The sequence below is a fragment of the Pleurodeles waltl genome, chromosome 1_1 (assembly GCF_031143425.1).
Source record: "Pleurodeles waltl isolate 20211129_DDA chromosome 1_1, aPleWal1.hap1.20221129, whole genome shotgun sequence".
Classification (NCBI taxonomy): domain Eukaryota; kingdom Metazoa; phylum Chordata; class Amphibia; order Caudata; family Salamandridae; genus Pleurodeles; species Pleurodeles waltl.
The window spans coordinates 664702443-664724511 of NC_090436.1; the positions used below are offsets into that span (position 1 = coordinate 664702443).

At 43.0% G+C, this 22069-nt stretch overlaps 1 protein-coding gene across 2 annotated transcripts in view; it reads right to left on the reverse strand.

Moving 5' to 3' along the window:
- Window positions 1-22069, reverse strand: part of SNX2 (sorting nexin 2) — a 298179-nt gene that overhangs the window by 26485 nt on the left and 249625 nt on the right. For both annotated transcript variants that reach the window (XM_069226951.1, XM_069226942.1), the window contains 2 exons: window positions 16467-16672; window positions 14627-14770 (listed from right to left, as the gene is read on the reverse strand). In XM_069226951.1, coding sequence (XP_069083052.1) covers window positions 14627-14770; window positions 16467-16672 — 350 coding nt within the window. The remainder of the gene's footprint in view (window positions 1-14626; window positions 14771-16466; window positions 16673-22069) is intronic.

The window sequence follows — 22069 nt, forward strand, 5'->3', positions numbered from 1 at the left end:
AAATCCTGCCCTCTCTGTCTGTGCTCATCTGGGAGATATTGGAGGAGTTCCTGAATCTTATTCCAGTGAGCACATCTTATCTTGCGAAGAGGCCCATGGAATTAGCAATCCACCACTGGATAGCAGACTGAGCTGCAACCCTCTTACCCGCTGCATCAATTCTTTTGCTTTTTCTATCAGGCAGTAGGGTGTAGTCAGATGCTTGCAAGTTAGCCCTTTTCCTAGCACTGGTGACTACTAGGGAATCAGGTGGTACTTGCCCTTTTATGTAGGCAGGGTCTGAGGAAGACGGTTTATATTTCTTATCAACCCTGGGAGTAATAATATGTGCCATAACTGGGTCGTTTAAGATGTTGTCTCTATGGCAAAGCAATGGTAATTTTCAGCATAAGCAGGTACTGTGTGTTTCTGTATGTGGAGGATAGTGTCTTGAATAAGAAATCCTATTCAAGACGATCGTTATGAAGTTGTAGGCCATGAAATGTAGCCGCCCTAGCTATTAGCTCCTGGTAAGTGGTGGAGTCACCAGGAGGAGATGGCCGTGCAGGGTACAAGGCTGGGTCCATGCCCCCTGGCAAGTCAACATCATAGGAGTCCCAGGGGTCTGTATCTGGGAGGACATGAAAGGAATCATCCCCAGTATCTGGTGCCATCACCAGGGGATCAGACTGCGGTGAAGAGGGCATGTCTGGTAGAGGTGGTTGAAGCAGTGGTGGTAGGGGAGGTGGCAAGGGTGGTGGTGGGGGCAAAGGACCAGTGGCTTTATCTGTCTTTTTGCATTTAGATGGAATGGGAATATCTAAAGCCTCTTGAAAAAAGAGCTGTCTTTTGGAAGGTGGTGGCTGAGTAGGTGGTGGTTTTGCCACAAATCTTCCAGTCTTTGGTTGAATCTGGATCTGCTGTTGTCTAGAATCCAGGTTGTCTTGTAACCTGTGGAGAATAGGCTCTACAATGGTCTCAATAGTCTGTTTTGCCATTGGTTGGCTCAGGCTAGAGGCTGTGGAGGCTGTAGAGGTTGTTGGTGCCAAGGCTTTTGGTTTTGAATGGTGTTTCGGCACCTAGCCTGAGAGTGGGGCGTCCAAACTGACTTCTCCTGCTGACCATTTCCTACAGGCAGTGGTGGTTCAAGGCCTCTTGATCCAAAAGCATGAGTCTTTTTGAAGGATTGACTCAAGGCTGAGGGGCAGAGCATTTTCTACTCAATGCACAGGATTTCATTGATACGCTGGTTATTACGAACTCCAGATCAAAGTCCCAACTGGCCTTGACAGAGAAAGCCTCCTCTTCAGATACCGAAGCTTCTGGATGATACTCCTCCTAGACATCTTGATGTCTGAAGTGATCAATAGTGTCATCAGTGGCCCTTTACTTCATCTCAAGCAGGCGTGATCAACGATCACGGAGCATTTCCTTCGAGCAGAATACTAGACAGGCCTCACAATCAGCTTTTGCCTGTGGGCTGGAAAGAGAGACAGGTTACAGACCTGAATAGAGTTGGTCCGTGGGTTTTTTGCGTGACAAAGCAGATTGAAATGAAATGGCATTCGTCCCATCACCAGGAGGGCATCATTTAGAAGCAGAACTGAATCCAAAGCTAGAAGGCCAGAAGGACGAGGCCCTCTGCGGGCCGTGATGAAGTCTAATCGATGGGTGGTTGTAGGTCAACACGCAGAGACGAGGAAACACAATCTATACCAATACCGATGGTAGACAGAATAGAACCGAATGAGAGATCCAACGATGATCTCAACTCTGAACGTAAGCACACACATCCGAACCCAAAGTCGGAGAGAAAACAATCTAACAATGGCCATGGGCAGTAAGATTGAGAAGGAGGAGTCACTCTGCCTCGTGAGTTGAAAGACTTTCTTCGAAGAAAAACATCCTGCACACATCCGGACCCAACACTAGATGGCAGGGTACGCAGAGCACTTGTATCTACAGCCACACATAGTTGAGCATATATATGGATGCCAAGGGTAATGCGCATTTTGTGAGCACTCCATCTGCCCTTTAGAAGCATTGCCTATGTTATGAGCAACCCTTGTAGGCTACCTACTGGCATTGCCTGCATTTCCCAGCAACCTCCATGTCACGCATGTGCTGTTTAGCCTGATATCGTGCATCCCAGCAACCTCCTCAGCGCATGCGCATTCTAACACACAACTGGCACTACTTCTCGTGTGCTTTTACAAGATCTAATATTGCAACGTTCTGTATATTTGGTTTTGCCCTCCATACAAAACAGTGAGCATCTGGTTGGGGGGATCCAACAGTAGATTCCTGCGAGCGTCTGGTACGCCTGCATGAGACACTAGAGCTGGTACTACCAGCCCAATACCCGTTGGGGCTCCTGGCGGCCCTGCATACGTCACGGGGGACTCTACCTCTCCAAGGCTGGAGCCCACACACTAAAAGGTGAGCTCCTCACCGGTATTGGCATCTTCAGGAGGTGACTACAAATACAGAAATAGGTTCGGCAGAGGGGTGAAACCTCTGATGAATAAGTCTCTCTCTTTTTTTTTTTTTTTACTTTTCTTCGACACCAGCATACAGGCCCATCAAGCTGATACTAATCAAAGGATATTTTTTGTCTGTATACAGAGTGACTGCAAGGCCACTCCCATTTACTCCTCTATGGGGTGTGGTTTTCCTGTAGTTAGGGTAAGACAAAATATTAAGTTAAGGATGCCTACTAGTTCTTGAACCACTATCACATGAAGGTTCTACACATGTAGTGTGTTTGCTTGAGTTTCCACTGACAGCCAATGAAATGTTTGCAGTGTTTTCCTGCACTTGCAGTGCACACACAAGTGTGACAGCATGAAACTAAAGGCCCTGAAATGATTTCTGGCCCAAATAATTGCTGCATGTCACATTTTCTTTTACTTTTATGTGTATGTTAGTTCACATCATTATAATTTGATTTAATTGTTATGTTATGTTTCTATACCTTTCCAGGACCATACCAGATAACCAGTAAATACTCTTGCTGCTACAACGGCTTTAAGATCTGGCATTGTAAGTCTGCATGTGCACCTATGTGTGAAGGGGAAAGAATAGGGTTCACGTCCTGATAAAATCCCCATACCCCATGTGCAGCCTTTTCAGGGCAGAAACATATCGACCCCCTAAGGACAAGAGTTGAATAATCAAGCCTCATTTGTCCTACCATTTATTTTTATCACTCCCTCACCACCCTATTAATAGAGTAGAGCACTGGGTAAGTGACCAGCGTTTTTATATCACTTCTGGATCCCCTTCCCCATTTCACTCGACATGTCCCTGCACATCCCCTCAGTGTATTGTGCAGGCCCGGAGAATTCTCTGGTGAGCGTAGGACAGCCGATGATGAAACATGATACCCGAGGGGTGTGTGAGGCCATCCTGTGTATTTTGATAAGTACCCTCCAGGTCCTGCCAACAGAAACTAGGACTTCAGCATTTTCCTATATTGGGTTATTAGCCATACAACAGGATGAGTGGTTTTCACATGAGAACCCACAGAAGGGGCATGTTTGTTTTTGTGTTTCTTGATTCATTAAGGGACAGCACAAACGTGTACCCCTAAAACCTTTCTCTCCTTCCCCCCAATCCTCCAGTGGACTGGGTATTGTATGTTGTTGGTAAGAAACACAACACCAAACTTATAAAAATCCATAAAGGGGATTCCAAAGATTTCTAACATTGATAAGGCAAAAAGCACCAACACCACCATAGAGTCTGTGGGAGCAGTACATTTGCCCTCAACTTGTGCCTAAGTCCCCATGTACTGCTCCCACAGACTCTATGGTGGTGTTGGTGCTTTTTGCCTTATCAATGTTAGAAATCTTTTGAATCCCCTTTATGGATTTTTATAAGTTTGGTCCTTTTCTGTTACTGCACAGGTCCAGGCATTCTAAAGAGCTGGGAATTAGGTGCTGCTCTTCTTCAATTTAATATTCTGGTAGGGAGTGACTCTTGGACACTCATAAACCAAAGGGTATAAGGTTCCTAAGGGTACTCTTCACTCTTTTCCAGCTAATCAAGTTTGTAGTACTGTAAGCTAACCCAGAGTGCACCTTTCCCATTGAAATCCAACAATGCATGACCTGTCTGCCCCTAGAGAAGGCGTGAAGCACACCCAGGGGTGTGTCTAGGATAATGAACAGCCCACTCGCAGTGATCCATGCCAAACAGGTTCTAGGGACAGCTCTCTCCTACACTGTGAAGGAAGCTAAAATGTTATCCTGGGTTCAAAAGGCCCCTGTTTTCCAGCCCTCACTAATCATAAAGGTATAAAGAACAGGCCTTTTGTTGGTCTCTTTCAAGTTGGTGAAGTTTCTGGAGCGTCCTCAACTGCCCTTCTTGGGTCAAGCTGAATCACATACCTTGCCCATACAGTCCAGTCAGGCCCAAGCCATGGTCTCTGCTCTGGAAGCATTATTTAATATCTCATCAAAGGGTAGCACTGACAGTGCAGCTGCATGTAGGGTAATGCTAATTAGTATACTGGAGCTTCTGGCTGGAAAAGTGCAACATTCTAAAAGTTACTATTCCTGTGTATTTGCTAAAAATCCAACTTCACCACTGAATTCAATTTTTAATAAATATCAAAATATCAAAAATAATGGTTGAATAACCTTTGTAGCTTGTTCTACAAAACAAATAATGCAAATACAGATACAAAAAATAGTATTTTAATTGTACTTTAACTTTTCTTATGAAAAAAGGCACAGCCCTATACAGTTAAAGCTGCCTTTCCAGGCTAGTTAATGTAAGAATATGCCAATCCTACTTTCTTACATGTTCCACTTTTAAATACTGAGTTTTAAAGACTGGGCATGGGCGTTGCAGGCAGTAAAGTCTACTTAGGGTGACTTAATATATTAACGTAGGGCTCTTCCTGTCAGGGTTATTTTGACATTGTCACCTGCAGGTTTAAAAGCTGTAAACAGTCAAAGCTATACATTCAGACCTGCTGCTACGTTTTCTGTGTCAGCCTAATGGATGGCACATGTGCTTCAGTCTGCAAGAGACATTTAATCTTCCATACCATTGGTGTGATTTGTGCTTCACATACTAGACAGCTATATATGCTAAACTGGGATTTGCCACGTTTACTACGTTTTAGTGGTCTGTGCACATACAGTGGGGACTGGTCAGCAATGCCCCAGTGTGCAAAGTTTAAAAAAAAAAATAGGTATCAGTCAGCAAATAAACAGGGGTAATGATGAAAAAAGAAGGCTATTCTAATACAGCCATTAAAAAAAACTATTAACTTAATACGCTGTCACGCTTGTTCTATATGCAAGGATTATTTCTTTAGTTACAAAACTCTTGAAACTGAGAATACAGAATTTAAAAGGAAGAGCACACCTGCTCAATATCATTGGTATTTTCACTTTTCAGACATCTGTATTATATTCTCAACAACCTCAACAGCTTTCAAATATTTTCACTTTCAATGTGGGGGGGTGCCAAATGATAATACAAGTTCAGGGCTGCCTGAAATAATCCCTTATAACGAGGCTGCTTGCAAGTCCAGCTGAAGGATAGGAACATGCATCTACTGTTACAAAGACTGGTCACTGCCATCTAGGAAGTGTGCGTTTGGTAGTGTAAATCCATATAAACGTGAATAATGAGCTACGCTGTTCTAAGGACTAGCGTAAATGTTTCTTCAGCAAAACAATTTAAAAAAAATAAGCACAATTTAGAGTGCACTATTCTACTATACTACCAGAATACAACGAAGGCACGTATATGTGGGTAAGCACAGATTTACTATTCTTAACTTCACATCTACGTAAATGAAGATATACATTGTTAAGGTACATATATGTGAAGTCAAATTAACATCCAACATATACATTTCACAAAGTAAACGCTTTCCAGAACAAGCAGCCCTTCAAATAAACATTTTAACAAGAAAATAAATGAATCCTAAAAACAAAAGCTGCAGACTGCGATCTATCCGTTTTCAGGACTGGAGATTTCAGGGTATGCAACCTGGAAAAAACCTTCTCCACCAAAAAGTATGCTCAGCAAATTAAACAGAGCATCGCCTCCACAATACTTCATATTGGGGGAAAAAAGTAGTCCGAGTACCATCTTAAGGGAAACAAAACTTTTTAAAGATGCAAAATGTAGTCCAGTTTCATTGTTTTCTAGTATCTAGCATGCCATCGGTAAACTTAGTAATTCAAACAATTATCTCCAACATTTAATGAGCTGAGAACTAAAGATTCCTTTGTAACTCTCATTGGAAAATCAGCTCCTCGCTTTGTGAAATTTTCAGACGTTCCTCAGGACAGATACAAATGTTCCAGATGAGCGGTATTTCCGTTGTGGACTCATTTTCATATGTCCTATGGTCTGATCAACACTCAAAGCAAGTATGGTTTAGTGACTGTACAATAAACGGCATTAATTCTAAACATGGCCTTCGGAAGGTTTTGATAACGCCTTGGCCATCGACCCTATCGTTACATGGATAATTGCACTTTGACTACGAGCGAACTTCTTTATCTTTTTGTGTCTTTCCTTGGCGCTCACACTCATGGTGGCGCTTTGAATTGGCTCACTTATGTCAATTGTTTTACTTTTTATTTTCAGTTTGTTTGGCAAGACAAGTCCAGTTAGGAATTTACACCGCTAATAGCTCTAATTCGAGTAAACGCGAGACCCATTGCATTACAAATGCTTGTTTTTCCTTCAAACCACGATAAACCTTTCCATGCGGTGAATGAAAAATACATTAAATTGGAACATGTTCTACAGGCACATAATCCCTAGCTTCCTACTAACCTATCTTCTCAGGTTATGTAACAGCAGAATGGTTGATCAATTTGCAACCCTACGTTGTGACCACACTTTAAATAATCCAACATTTAGAATGGTTTCACACAATTCAGTATTTTTAATCTGTAGCCCTGCGAACACACGCCTGGCTTTTTCCTAATTAAATAGAAATTCCATTATGTAATGGAAAACAGCTATAATTGTTACTTCAATATCATACGACCTTTGATAACTTATCCCAAGGGAGATCTTGAGGTCCGTATTGGGCACCAAACAGGGTAGAAGTCAAAAGCTTTCTCTAATCGGTCTATCATGTAGGCTGCTTTATGTGCATTGTTTTCTGTCAGGGATAATTCCATATTTATATCACTAATCCATCATCAGTCTGTTTACTGCATTTTAACAAGCTGACAAACTCTTACCTTAATTGCACGCGTGGATGCCGAATTATATACATTTACCTCATGACTTCAAAAATCTACACAAACGTTTACTAATGTTATATTACATTTGTCTTTAATATTTCAGTATAACTGCAAGTGTTTTTTTTTTGTTTTTTTTTAAAGCTACCTCTCTTCCTCCTGTCAAAGCAAGACATTAAGTGACACTACAACCGAACACATGTACCTTTTCATGGTTAGCAGACTGATAATTCTGTGGAAAGTTATTACAAAGTGAATTTGTATTGCAAATAAACTCAAACTATGCAGAGTTCATAATCATATGCACATATATTTCAAAACACTGGCGATGCTTTTCAAATTACGATTTCTTCCTTATATTTCCAAAACGTTTGTATCCACAGGTTATCAACAATGTGTTTTTTGTCTTCATATATTCTACATTTACGCTTCTTCCTGCGTCACATGAAAAATCATTCAGGACTCAGGACATCCATTTTGATCATTACCAGGCTGTTTTTCAAGGGTTCTTCTTTGAGAGTCACTCCGAGTGACACTGATGTACTCAGGAATGGGCCCACAATCTCATTGTGCCATTGGAACTGAAGCTGTACTTGACTGAGGAGGCCTCTTAAGGCTGGACCCAGACTGGGAATGCTCGAATTCTCCTTCAGAAGAGATACGGCATCACATTTCAGGGTGTACACCTTTTTGGGTTGGAACTGAGTTGCATCTGATTGATGTGCTTTTAAATGGATCACTGGGAAACAAAATAGGAACAGAATGCAACGCTGAGCCATGCCCGTGCTTCGAATTTAAGAAGTCTATAGACAACTCCTTTTGTTCTCTGGCAATACTGTGTGCCTATCAGCAGACTGCCTTTGCAGACTAATCTATACATTATCCGCATACATTCTGAATGTCCTACTTGCCACTGTTAATACTTTTGAGGATGCCTTTGGAAATCACTGAAATGCCAAGGGTGCTAAGATCAAACAGATACATTTGTCTGCGTGGGATCTGTTCGCCAGGAACACGTTTGTTTAAATGAAAGTGTCAGCCATTGTGCGGTTGGTGTGTGTAGTTATTATGCACATCTGAATAATGCTCATACTGTGTGTTAAAAATAGAGCAAGACTTAATTCTGCCACGTCCCCTTTATAAAGCATGATATGTTAAGAAAGACGCCAATGCACAACAAAGTCATATAGATTTTACGTCTGAATAAAAAACATAACAGCAATGACAAATCAGTGATTTTTCCCCCAAAATCCCAGACTTCCATAAAGTTACAAACGCAGGGCTGACATGTGACAAATGATGCAACCAAAAGAAAAAATTGCGGTGACTACGCAAGCATGATGGGCAACGCCCCGCTTGCAGTCATAAATAATGACATGTAAATAATGGATGTTCCTACCTCTTCAATTTCCTTACGAAGCATTGCAAAAATGAATAAAATAAAAGTAAATGAAACAAAGACAAAATGCAGTGCTCAATTTATTAGGGCAGAGAACATTTGAGAGAAATCAGGCAAACATGCACTAAACGAGAACGCACCAACCTGTCCCGAACTTTTTTTTTCAATAAATAAACGGCCAGCCGTGATGAAGCGCAGACATACATCTTTCACATTGTATGTTTAACATGGCACTGGAACAGGGGTGAAAATGTGTGGCAGCTCAGCACCTCCTTAAGAGAGTAGTCTTATTTTGTGGGTCTGTTAGTTACATCGAGATTTATTAACAAATCTTCAAGGAGCATGCATATGTTGTGACAAAGCGCACACACAATGCAGCAAATCACCAAACATAATTATGAATCTAGCCTTCAACACAACTTTCTTTTTGCTATATTTAATGGAAATACAAAAATGTAAGCAAAATTATAGTCCATGATTTCTTGAACTAAATAGCAGTTTGAGATATCAGCCAAGACATTTCATTCTCTGCAGTGACATTGAAGCGCAACTAGGAATGGTGAGCATAAGGTCGCCAAGAGCAAGAAACCCATAATACGAAAAATGATCAAGCTAACAGTTCCTGCATGTATTAAACTGACAAGGAATTACTGCCCTAAACTTCAACATGATTTTGTAATAGAGAAGCACTACAATTTTGGCCGAAACAGTCATCAAAATTAACTGAAGTGTTTTTCATGAGCTAATTACGTAGATATAATGTAAGGCGTGGGAGCGCAAACTCCCACTTGAAAGGTTAATTTAGCCTTTAGCCTGGATAGCTGGTGGTGCAGACGCTTTCTGCAGTAGCGCACAGGCAGCATAATCCAAGCTGAGCATTAAAAAACGAACACTGAGTTCCTAATAGAACAGACTTAGCACAAACGCTTGGTAGTTCTCAAAACAGCCTCTCGCTTGAGGTTTAGTAGCATTTAAGGCTCAGGATTTAAGACAGTGACCTCTTAAATGTCTAAGAAAAACCAAAAGGTGAAGGGTGGGATGCTTGAATTATTCTTAGCCGCCAGTGACTACTGGGAACACATTTCGGTTCACTATTTTTCCCCGCTGCGCAAACAATCTTTGGTCCTGCTCAAACAGGAACAGTCCAGCCCTAACCTTAAATGGATGTGAACACAAGCGGCCATAGACTGGCTTCAGATTTCTGGTGCCTTTTCAGTGAGGTGCATCTTGATTCCTATGGAAGAGTGAGCACAGGACCCATGTCTGGGCGTACCAGTCGCACACATGGCATCTGCGAGACCCCCTAGATCAGTTCTTAATTAATTCAAGCATTTCACCCGTCATTCTTTGGTATTTTTAAGTGAGACACACACACACTGCAAAGGTATGCCCGGACGTGGGTCCAATGCTTACTGTGCCATTGATCTCAAGCTGCATCTCAAAGTCGAGGTGCACAAGGCCCAAACTGATCTGTGGTTGCTTGTGTTATTACCTGGAAGAGACCTGGCCTGGTAGTTCTGTCTCGACTGTTCCTATTGCAGCAGGAACAAGACTGATTTGCACATGGCTGGCCTCTGTTTAGAGTGCTGTAAGTGCACACAAAAAAACAAAAAACAATGGTGCCTGTGTGTGATCTATGATGGTAGCTATATTGGCTTTTGATGGTGAAATACATATGTTGGCATATTAACATGTCTGTGTGGTTGTCTGATGGGGTATACTAGTGCTTGTACAGACATACAGTGGGTGTGAGGTCAGAAGACGTTGGGCGAATGATGGTGAGTGTACTGTCTTATAATGTGTAGGTGGATGCAAGTATGAAGGTGGGTCCGTCAGCATGTTATGCTGGGCTCGATGATTGTGTGGACATATGCAGGAAGATTGCTGGCATATGAAGCACTGAATGACTTTATATTGTGTAGTGTGCTACTTTCCGTTTGAATAGGTGTGTGACATTGATTAGACTGTATGCGTCAGGGCAATTAAGGGTCATTTAGTAGTCTAGAGTGTGAGACGTATGGGGAATTTCGTGACTCATTTTTTTGTTAAAGCCACGTAACATTTTAATCAATCTCAACATTCTTGGAAATTAAGGTTTTTTAGGGAATGTAAAGGTTTTTATTGGATGTGGTTTGTGTGAATGAATGATGTTTTTTTGGCACATGACACGGTGTGGAAGAATGGTGGAGGGTGTATTGGCGTGAGCGGTTCTGTTGATGTATGAAGATGGATGTGTTGGTGTATGTTGTTTGTGTTGATGTATGATGGTTAGTATAGGAGTTGGCGTATTATGCTGGTGGGCCCCATGCTACCCCGCTGTATATACAGCTCTCCTGCTCTTTAACCCCCAGAGTGCTACTTGCATCTCCATGTGTGTCCCCTGCGTCCCACGAATCTAGTTTTGCCCCTAACTCTTTGAAGACCCTTTGTGTGAGCTCAGCCCCACGCAGCCCGATTGCCGTCCAGCAGCCTGCGTGAGCCCCTTCATGTGCCTATGGCCCGCTGCAGTCCCTCTGGGTGCCCCTGCATGCACTGTAGCCTCAGCATGCACTACAGCTCACCTGCTTCGGTCTTCCCCAGCCAGTCAGTCAGTGTACACCTGTCCCATCCATTCCCTTAGTGTGCCCCCAGCCTCACTCCAGTTCCTGTGTGCTGCCCTGCTTCCCCACCGCAGCTTTCTATTTGCCCTGCCCCACTGCAGCCCTCTCTGTACTCCAGAGCCTCTACAGCCCCCCACGCACACTTGACCCTTTGGAGCTCCAGAGTGCCCCCAACCTTGGTTTTGAGCCCTCCCCTTGTGTCCTCACTTGCAGCAATGGTAAAGTCAATAGGCCAGGCTTGAACTCCTGGCCAGAAACAGTGACTTAACCATTGCTTTGTTTTTTAATTAAAGGCTGCCAAATGGGAAAGTGGAAGTGGGTTTAATATAACCTCCTCTATGCACCTAGGGTTTGGGGCTCAGGAATCCTCTACCCCACTGTTGAGGCCAAAAAAGGGTGTGTTACTTAATTCCTATTCACACTATGGTAAAGGTAGAGGACAGTGTGCCATGCTGCCAACCCTCTTCCTTGCCCAAAGGAAGGGGGAGATTAAAAAAAAACAGAAGAGAGGGTGGGCTGGCATTTCACCCCTTGAGCTAGCTGAGTATATGGTCTATTTCCAGGCATTCCCACCCTTCTGTGGGCAAGGTACCCAGGGAGGGTATTGTTCACACCCCTGCACATAGAAAGGGGAGGTAAGTATAGCCTAGCCTTGAACAAGGTCAGGGGAAGGTGTAGCTGTCACAATGCAAACTAAAATGTCGCTTTTTGCCAAGCCATTCCTGAGATACCAGAGTGAGAGTTATTTGTGGTCCCCTCCCTTCTACTTTGCTCAAGGAAGTCGGTGTTCACAATTCAGGATGGAGTGCTGGCAGCCAGGCAGCAGCGGCCCGTCACAGATCTCCCAGTGTTTCGCCTGCAGTTCATAATAGAGAGCTGGAAGGTGCCTTTGCTCCCTGGTCCAGAGAGCACCGCGACACCTCACAGCTCTCTGTTTTCAATTCAGAACGGTGCACTGAGAGAACAGTGAGCTGTCCTGCTCTACTTCATTTTCAAAGCCACTGCTGCATAAACACTTGGGTAAGGCAGCAGCAGACTACAAACTCATGAGGTAACTTTTTCAATTAAGTAAACCAAGGGGCAGGGGTAAAGCCGAAATAAATGTTCCCACACTTGAGGGAGGATGTGGAGTCACAGGACCACCAATGCCTCTTCCCATCCCACTTGCAGCTGCGGGCAGGGGGTAAAAGGTTATGGAAAAACCTTCATTTGGGCAAGGTGGCACTGTTAAACTACCTTGTCTTCCACCTTCATAACAATTTATTCTGAACTCCAGCTGTTCACAAACTTTACCCTTTAAAGAGACATACAGGGCTGTGCGCCACAGCATTTAAGACGGACAGATAGGAGCGTAAGTAGGGCAATGATCCACGTTTACACATGCATGTTTGTTTCCTGAAAGGAGGGCAAACTGTTTTAAAGAGGTAGAATTATATGTGTAAGCTTGAAATCGAGGTTTGGATGATGCCAAGGCATGTTCTAATGCAATATAGGTCATTGGTTGATGGTGCCCTTAGGAAGAGTAGCTTTATTGTGAGCATTCAGTTTTATTAAACACACAAAAGGTGAGGGGAGGATGTCTGCAATAAGTCTAACCACTGGCCATTGCTCCAGGTAGCATTCCAACCCATCATTCCTTTAGTCACCATGCGACCTTAGATTAGACCCAGCCATATGCAAATCAGTCTTGACCCTGATCCAATAGGAACACTCCATCCTCCTGAACTACCACGTCAGGTCTTCTCTGAACTGGAACCCAAGGAATCCAAAACTGGTTATGCCCTTACTGGGGCTCTTCAGAGAGGAGTAGCTTGGTTCCAGTGTCACACTGAGCAAGGGACCCACATCTGGGCATATCCTTTTGTGTCTTTGATGTAATGCACTAAGTGGCCAAGGGTAAGGCCAGATGTAGTTCCCTTGCTTACTCTGCCACTGGAACCAAGCTACACCTGCCTGAAGAGTAAAGTCTGGGCTGGACTATTCCCCCTGGAGCAGGATTAAGACAGGTTTGCATAGGGTGGTGCCTAATCTGAGATGGTATGGTAGGCAAAAGAACGATGAGTTGGAATGCTACCCTGAGTGATTGCAAGTGGTTAGACGTATTGCAAGCAGCCGCCCATCACATTTTGTGTGCCATCAATTTAGGGGGTTCTGTATTTAACCTTGCCTCAAACGTCGCAGAGTACTCAGATAACTGGCTGAAAGCAGTCAACAAATGGTACTGGACGATCTGTTAGTAGTGTGACAAGTAGTTTGACTGCTTTGCACAGGGGTCGACTTTTAGTGTTGGCATTTGCTGTGGTAGTTTAGTAGAAGCTGGCTTTGACATGGGTGAAATTTTCTATAGGTAGCATGTACATTTTTGTGGGTGGTGCAGTTGGTGTCAGAGTGTTTAGGGGCATTGTTTTTTGGTTTGTGTATGCCTCTTTTTCTTCATATACAGTTGAGACGGTGGTTTTGGTTTGATGTCTCTCAATTTGAGGGGGCGTAATTGTCTGTTTGTCTTGAGGATGAGAATAATGTCACTTAGCAAACAGTCCATGGGGAAGTGACTTCACGTGATGAGCTCTTGGGTGTGAGATTCTAACAGAAGCTTTAAAGCACATGCAACTGGGTTTAGTGGAATTATGGGGTGCAATGTACAATAGGGTGGCATCATCATTTGACCAGTCAAGAAGTACTGATGTAGCATACAATAGAGCAGCAAAGAGATAGAGCAGCATGAGTATGTAGAGGTGCTATACTAGCTGCAGTGTATTGAGAGTGTAAAGGAGGGCAGACTGCTCATCTTGGTGCTTGGTGTCTGAACAATTGTGACGGAAACATGGAGTTCCTCAAATTGGAGATGCCATTGATAAGTGATTCAGTAAATCCTGGAGATGAGAGCTAACAGGGAAATGTAGGAACTTCATAGGTGACTACGTTGGATACTCTTAATCTAGCGTAAAGGCCAAATGGACATGTAGACAATAACAACGTTACAATCTACCGATGTATACTTTTTTTTATACAGTGCTGTTAGTTTTAAAGATTTACAACTTTCAGACAGATTAGACAACAGAGATAACCGCACAGTGACTTGTATAGGATAATAATAAAATAATGACATTTTGGGAAACCAGGGCTAGAATTCGATCTTAATCTCTTGGCTGAAAACTACACTACTTTTTGCACTGTGAACATGTTCTGGTTTTATAATGATTTAGTATTTCTTTTAATGTAACTAGTTTATGCAGTGCAGTGAGTGCGCTGGAAAAAGAATACATTTAATTTAAAACAAACAGTCAGGAAAATCATTTACAATAACGCAAAAGTCAGTCTACGTTCAGAGACATGCAAATAAAGACATTATGTAAATTGTTAAATCTATCAAATACACGACGTACCCCATATAATTACAAAGATATGTAAAAACATACTACCTCTCTGATTTCATCTTTTGCTTGCTGAAGTTTATCAGGCTTGTTGGCAACTTGAAGCTTCATTTCAGCTTCCCGTTTTTTCTGTAAATTTATTTGTGCATCTTGCCATTTCTGCCAGCACTTCATCCGATGGTCAAACACACCCTACGCAGTGAATACATGATATATACTTTAGTAGCAGAGCACACCGTTATATTTTTCATGCACTTAGAAATGTGTGAGATTTCAGTACAAATAAATGTAATTAAGCAAATCCAGATGTTTTTGCAGGTGTTTGCTATGACTGTAAATTAGGATTATACATAACAATGCAAACTCGAGTCCCCCAAACCTTTTTTTAAGTTTTATTTCGACATGTCACGCTGTTCTCTATTGACAGAACACACAGCAAAGGAGGTGGGAGAAGAAAAAAAATCAAGACTGCATCTTGGGCACGGGCATTGATGATCTCCAAACCGTGTACCATGGTTGAATACACTGCTAAGCGAACCGTCCTTTAGCAGAAGAGAAAATATAACACATAAAAACTTTCAGCCCATATCTGCCATCTCAAAAATGAACACGTGTTCACTCAGGAGAGAGGAAAAAGTGTAGATGAAACGTTATTGCCAAAACACATGCCATTGTACATGAAATGGCATCGTTTTTTGTCCAGACCACGAGCTGGTAGGACAGACAGGAATTAAATAGGAAAGAAAATCTGTCAGCAGTGCCATTACATTCTTCCAAGCAACCTATGACACAGCAAGATTTAGTGCTTGCATTATTAATAATAGTGCAGAGAGGGGACCCTGGGCAGGGTTGGTCACTAGGACAACCATATATCACAGCTTTCCCTCTTGCAATTCTCCATTGTCTCAGAAGAGGCGTTTAACATCACCAGATGATCTACTGGTGAAATTCAGAGATTATTGGAGGAATCTTCTAAGGGCACAAAGAGAGAACAGGGAGTAAAACCTTCCTCCTGATGTGAAGATGAGGTATGTGCAAAAGGAGTCGGGTGTTTGTTTGAAGAAAAAGAGAACAATATAAGTCAATTCCAGGGGGTCAGTTCCACTGTCGAGGTACAGGTAGATGTCATGTGATGAGTTATTCTCTTTTTGCCTTCATCACAGAGATGCATTACTCAGTTGATCATTTGTCCACAAGCACCAAATATTTTTCCACTGATGGCACAGCAGTGTGCTCCTCGGTAAGTGTGTGTATTTTCTGAGATGCAGCGTTTACAGGGTGCTGCCTAAAAGAGAACCTTCCTTTTATAGTAAAACAATCTGTAGGAATTTCTGGTTTCAGGCTACAAATTCCTTCATCCTGCGTCAGGTCTGCCAAATGTGTCACACAATCCTTATCTCAAATCCTCATCATGCTCTGTAACCAAAGGAAAGGAGTCAAGATAAAGTACATCAATTGCCACGGGTGTCTTATGGACTGGACGTAAGGTCAAGAGAGAATAGATGGTAAAATCACAGCCAGAATATTATGGATCGCAGTGGTAGTATTGCATAACTGACAGGTTAGGATGGGAGCTGAGAGCAAGAGGCAAGACTAACAGGAAATCTGGTTCAAACTCGAGTTGATTTTTGTGCCGAGAAGTGGTATATTTGATGCCGTTTTTGATCGCACTGCACCATATTAGCTAATTGGCGTTCTAAGTGTTGTACACTGCTTAACTATAAATTATGTTCTAACAATATTTAGAACCCAGTTAATGAGTTAAAACGTATTTACGGGACAGGCATTTTGAGAAGTATTCTCACAAATTTAGTGGACAATTTAGACAGGTAACAAGTTATGCAATATATCAACAGAACGAAAAAATACACAATAATGAAACACTTACTTTGACTGATGCAATAAGACGGATGTAGTCACTGAGTAGTTCGGTAAAAACAAAAAAATCGGCAAATGCCTGGTCCTGATGTAGCTGGTCTATTTTTTCTTCAACTTCTGCAAGCTGAGACAATGCTCGAGACAAGGCAGTATGATCTTCCGAGTTTCCCAACATAGCAGCGCTCTTAGCAAAAGCAGCCGTGTTAGCTGAAAGCTCTAAAAAAAATAAAAAAAAATAAAAAAGGATTGTTTTTCTCAATTAAAAATCACATGTGATACAAGGCTATACATAGTAACAACTTTCTTAACGATTGTGGCACACATTCAAAGAAATCAGATGGGCAAATTGGCGGGTGTTAATTACGTCACAAAACGCAACTGAGGATGAACTGTGGGGAAACCCCGAACTTGATGTTTGCTTTCACTAGTCTACCTCCTTTAGTGCTGATGATGAAACACTCCTGCACCCACCATAATATTTTTGCCAAACGGGAAACACTGGTTTAGTCTGGGCAGTTGATCGGATTCATTTTGCATTTTTAAAACACCGATTGCCCAAAGGCGGACTGCGTTATCTGTATTTTGTGTAGCTCCTAACTGCCACAACAAGCCTTTTAGCAGCATAACATGCGACAAAGTAGTCAGCTTTGGTTTGAGGAGCTAGGAAAGTGACACAGGAGACACAGCATACATCTGGAAAGGTTATAGCTGGAAAGGTCTGATACATTTTGAAATCCATCATTATGACATGGAGTCAAACAGCAGAGGCACTCCTTAGAAGGTTGGCTGGAAAGGTTTAAGGTACAGAGACAACATTTGGTGTGAACAGAAATTATTTGTTTTGAAGTCTCAACCGTTGCCCAAGGTTGGTTCTCGAGACCAAAAACCCTAAAACACCACCCAACGGCTACACAAAAGTATTTCACATGACAGCTCATTCAAAAATTCAAGCACTGAGTAAAACAAGGAATAGGATAAAGTTAGCTGAAGTGAAAGATCGGAACTCTCAAGGTAATCTACCAATGACGTGCAGGAGAAATTCACTTGACTGCGTGACGTTTGGGCTTTTTTGAAGGATGAGGAGGTGGTACTAAATAAGCACTATTGTTTGCCCGAAGGCATTCTAATATTATTATTGCAACAGATGGCATTACAGGGACACTCAGCCTAAATGCAGGAAATTATTCAAACACGTGAACTTATGAAAGATCGGATACTGGAGTAAATACCTTCTCTCAAGCAATGCCCAGTGAGAAGTCAGATTACTAGAGCTCTGCAAGAAACTACATGGCATTTTTGCTAAGAAAATAGCCATAATCTTCAGAAATGTCACTCATATCTAAGCAGCCTGTTCTCCCAATTCTGTAATATGGTTCCCCATTTGCATTTGGTAGTTAGAACCATTTAGTTCAATTTTGGCAGACCAGTGAGGGTCAAGTTAAATCTTACTCTCCTAAAATCCAAAAATCATTTCTCTGATAAGGACGACAGAACATTTTACTTGTCAGTAATCAGAACCACAGTTATCGGAGAAAAAACCCTGTTCCTGGTGTTGGATCTTCTTCATTGTCTACACTCGGAAATCAGAGACTTTGTGGAGCTACTCTAGCATCTGGACCAATTCAGAGTTGGGTTCTGTCCTCCTACTCAAAAGCATTTTGTGCTGGTAGCAATCGCCTTGCTATGAACAACTGATTCAAGGACTGATCTGGGCCTCTCTTAGTCCACTATCTTCTGCATCACGAACTTTAGGTTAAGGACTGCCTTTACCAACTCGCACAGCATTTATTTTCACACACATGCCTACAAAAGTCAGATGCTCCTTCAACTGGGCAGCAATCTGTGGGAGATAATTATCCCTGACAGCCATCCCTGGTAAATGTGAAAATCTGGAATAGCATTCAAATGCTGGTGGGAAAAATTAATAAGGTTGATCTCATGGTGGTGTGGGGCAGCAAGGGTGTTCACCTTTAGGCTCAAAGAATTGGGATATTGTCCCAGAATCAGTAAAATAAAGTGAGGGTCTAAGATTTATGCCACATTTTCCTTAGGTCCCCGGATTAAATTTGTCAAGAACTATACTGAGTGGATGTATATATAACCTTATGAAGAAGGCACACTATGCTTGATGCTTAAGTAGAATTAGATTCCTGTAGAGGCAAGGCAACATAAGTAGCAGTACAGCAGTGATGGGATCTTTCCCCTCACACCCAGCCTTCCACTGCCCAAAGGAGCCCTAGTATATATAGAAAAAAGTTCCAAACAAGCTATTTCCCAGAGGTACACATGGAAGAAAAAAAATGTAACACTGTAGGGGTGATTGAAGGACGTAATCTCTCGTGTGCAAGAGGAAGGTTGAAACTTGATTTTCGATACATAATTCTGTCTTGAGGTCATGTGCTGGCCAGACAACTGCACAGTTCACATATGGATGGACAAATCTCAGATTTCTGTGACAGTAAGGGATACATACCAAGTCATTGACTTTCAATGTGATAGATAAGCTATCATTTGGAAGTTTTTAAAAGTAGGGTGCGTGGCCAAGCACCTCAGGATGGCAGACGCAAACTTGTGAGGCTCTGGAGTGTAGGGCCCACAAATCCGGCAACATTGCAGAGTCCTTTTACAGCCTAGGGCCATTAGTAGCACAGAGGCTGGTACACTTGGCCTGGGGAGTCGCACGCTGAACTCATAAAGCCAGTGTGGCGCCACAGAGTAGGAGCACATGGGCCTAGAGTCACAAGAGGCGGCTGAAACAGCAGGCACCTTTGTTCTGTTCCCTCTCTAGCACTATTTGCCCCTCCCCTCCTGTCTCACCCAGCGACGGCGAGTCCGGGAATGCCAAAGGTGTGAGCAGGAGAGGAGCAATGGGGGACCAGAGATGCCGGCGGTGGCTGGGGATGGTCAGCACTGAGGGCTGCACTCCTTTCCCCCAAGGTACATGGGAGAGTCTGACGCTGGCAATGGGGTCATCGGGGGACCCTCCCCCACACCACATTGGTGGCACGGACATGACTCAGGCCGATGACTGCAAGGGGGCCTGTACCAGCTGTATCTTAGCTGAACTACTACACTGCCAGCCGGAAATGGTGGCCGGGGTTGCCCTCAAAGATGATGGAACTGTTGGAAGGAGGCCTACAAGGTCCTCACAACTTGACAGAGTGAGGCTACTTGTGCCGCCTCCACCCCTGCAGCAGCTGAGAAATCATCACTCTTTCCTACACGAGTTGGAGTGGTGGCTGTGACTCTCCCCAAACCACCCCAGGATGTGAATGCAATGATTGTGTTTACAAAACTGGGCAAGGCCCCTCCGGGCAAGGTGGGCACTGGGAACCAGCCCACAGAAATGGTACCAGACTCAGTTGTAAGTTACGCAAGACCCAATGTCTATGAAGAAAATGAGTTACTTACCTGTAACTGTGGTTCTCCAGTATTGGTATCTTTCATAGATTCACATGCTTGAATCATTCCCCGTTGTCGAAGTGGGAGTCCCACGGTACATAGAAAGCAATAAATAGAGAATTTCTTTTTTCATTGAAGTCAATAGGAAAAAACAAATTCAATTGTAGAACTATCAGCCTCTTTAGAAAGAGCCCAAACTTCAACCAATCAGGTGTGACCACCCTTTTAGAACCCTCAGCACAGAGGCTCAGTCTGTCAGATTTCTCCGCACTAGAGAATACAGGAAAAAATCCAAGAAGGTGAGCCTCTCTGGGGAGGAGGGTGGGTCGCATGTGAATCTATGAAAGATACCAATACTGGAGAACCACAGTTACAGGTAAGTAACTCATTTTCTTCTCCAGTATTGGGGTATCTTTCATAGATTCACATGCTTGAATCAGAATAGCCAGCAGTAAGAACAAAATCTTGCTTCCTGTAGCACCAATAGCATGCATATTTATAATGCATGTCATCTGAATCTATATAAGCAATTAACATTTGTAAATTAAGTGCTAACCATATTAACTACATATAGTATCTATCTATATATACACATATATAAAAACACCTATATCTATAGGTACACATATGCAACTATATACTTTAAATTATACTTCAAACCATACACAGAGGACGGAGGGTAAGAGATTATTGGCTCACCTTATGTGAACAAATTACGCAAAACTGCTTGTCCTACCGCAGCATCCACCTTGTCAGTAGCTTCCAGGCAGTAATGCTGGGTGAAAGTATGAGTACGTGTCCATGTTGCCGCCCTGCAGATCTGGTTCAGAGGGACTCCAGCGAACAGAGCTGTGGAAGTGGATACCGCTCTAGTGGAATGCGCTCGGACATTGGAAGATAATGGCTTCCCCGCCAACTGGTGAGCCAACTGTATGGCGGAAGAGATCCAGCGCGCTATAGTCTGTTTAGTAACTGCGTTACCGTTATTGATCTTTCCATAGCTGATAAATAATTGTTCAGATTTACGGAAGCCACTTGTCCTTTCTATATACAACTTTAAACAGCGCTTAATGTCTAAAGAATGCAGAGCTCGTTCCGCTGCCGTTTGTGGATTTGGAAAAAATGTCCTTAGAACTACCGGTTCGTTTAAGTGAAAAGATGATGGAACTTTAGGTATAAACTTTGGATTTGTTCTCAAAATGACCACCTCTGGCTTGAATTGAAGGAAAGGTGGAGAAATTGTGAAGGCCTGGATATCGCCGACTCTCCTTGCCGATGTCAAGGCTAAAAGAAGGGCCGTTTTAAAAGAAACGAACTTGAGATCCACTCTATGAATAGGCTCGAACGGAGGCTTCATTAATTGGGAGAGTACAATGTTCAAATGCCATTGCGGTGCAGGACGCTGAATTGGTGGAAACATCCTAAATAAACCTTTAAGAAATTGTTTTATTATTCTGGAGGACCATAGTGAAGGTGACTGAGACGTCCGCCGGAAACGGGATATGGCAGCCAGATGCACCTTAATCGATGAATGTGAAAGACCGGATTTAGCTAAATGCAATAAATATGGCAAAATTTGTTCAGGAGATGATGTTAGAGGATGGATGTTGGAAGCTGAGCACCACAAGCAAAACCTCTTCCACTTGAACTTGTATGTGCGATTTGTAGACTGAGCTCTGGCACAGGCAAGCACCTCTCTGCAATCCGGAGGGATATTTAATCCATCGAATTCATAGAATTCAGGAGCCAGGCTGATAAACGAAGAGATGTCGGGTTGGGATGACGAACCTGACCCTGACTCAATGTCAACAAATCCGGTATTGCCTTCAGCCGAATGTGAGGTTGTTCCGAAAGTAAAAGAAGTTCTGTGAACCAGAACTGGCGTGGCCACCTGGGAGCGATTAGTAGAATCCTGCATTGTTCTCTCTTCATCTTTTGGAGAAGCCTCGGGATAAGTGGAAGCGGGGGAAAGCGTATGCATAAATCCCTGACCATCTGATCAAAAACGCATTCCCCTTTGAACCCTTCTGCGGACGCCAGCTTGCAAAGTGTCGGCATTTCTTGTTGTCTCTGGTCGCGAATAGATCTAGAGTGGGTTTGCCCCAACGACGAAAGAGACTGTCGAGAACCGATTGATTGAGTTCCCACTCGTGGCAGCTGGTTCGACTCCTGCTCAGGGCATCTGCCCAGGTGTTGGTGATCCCTGGGAGA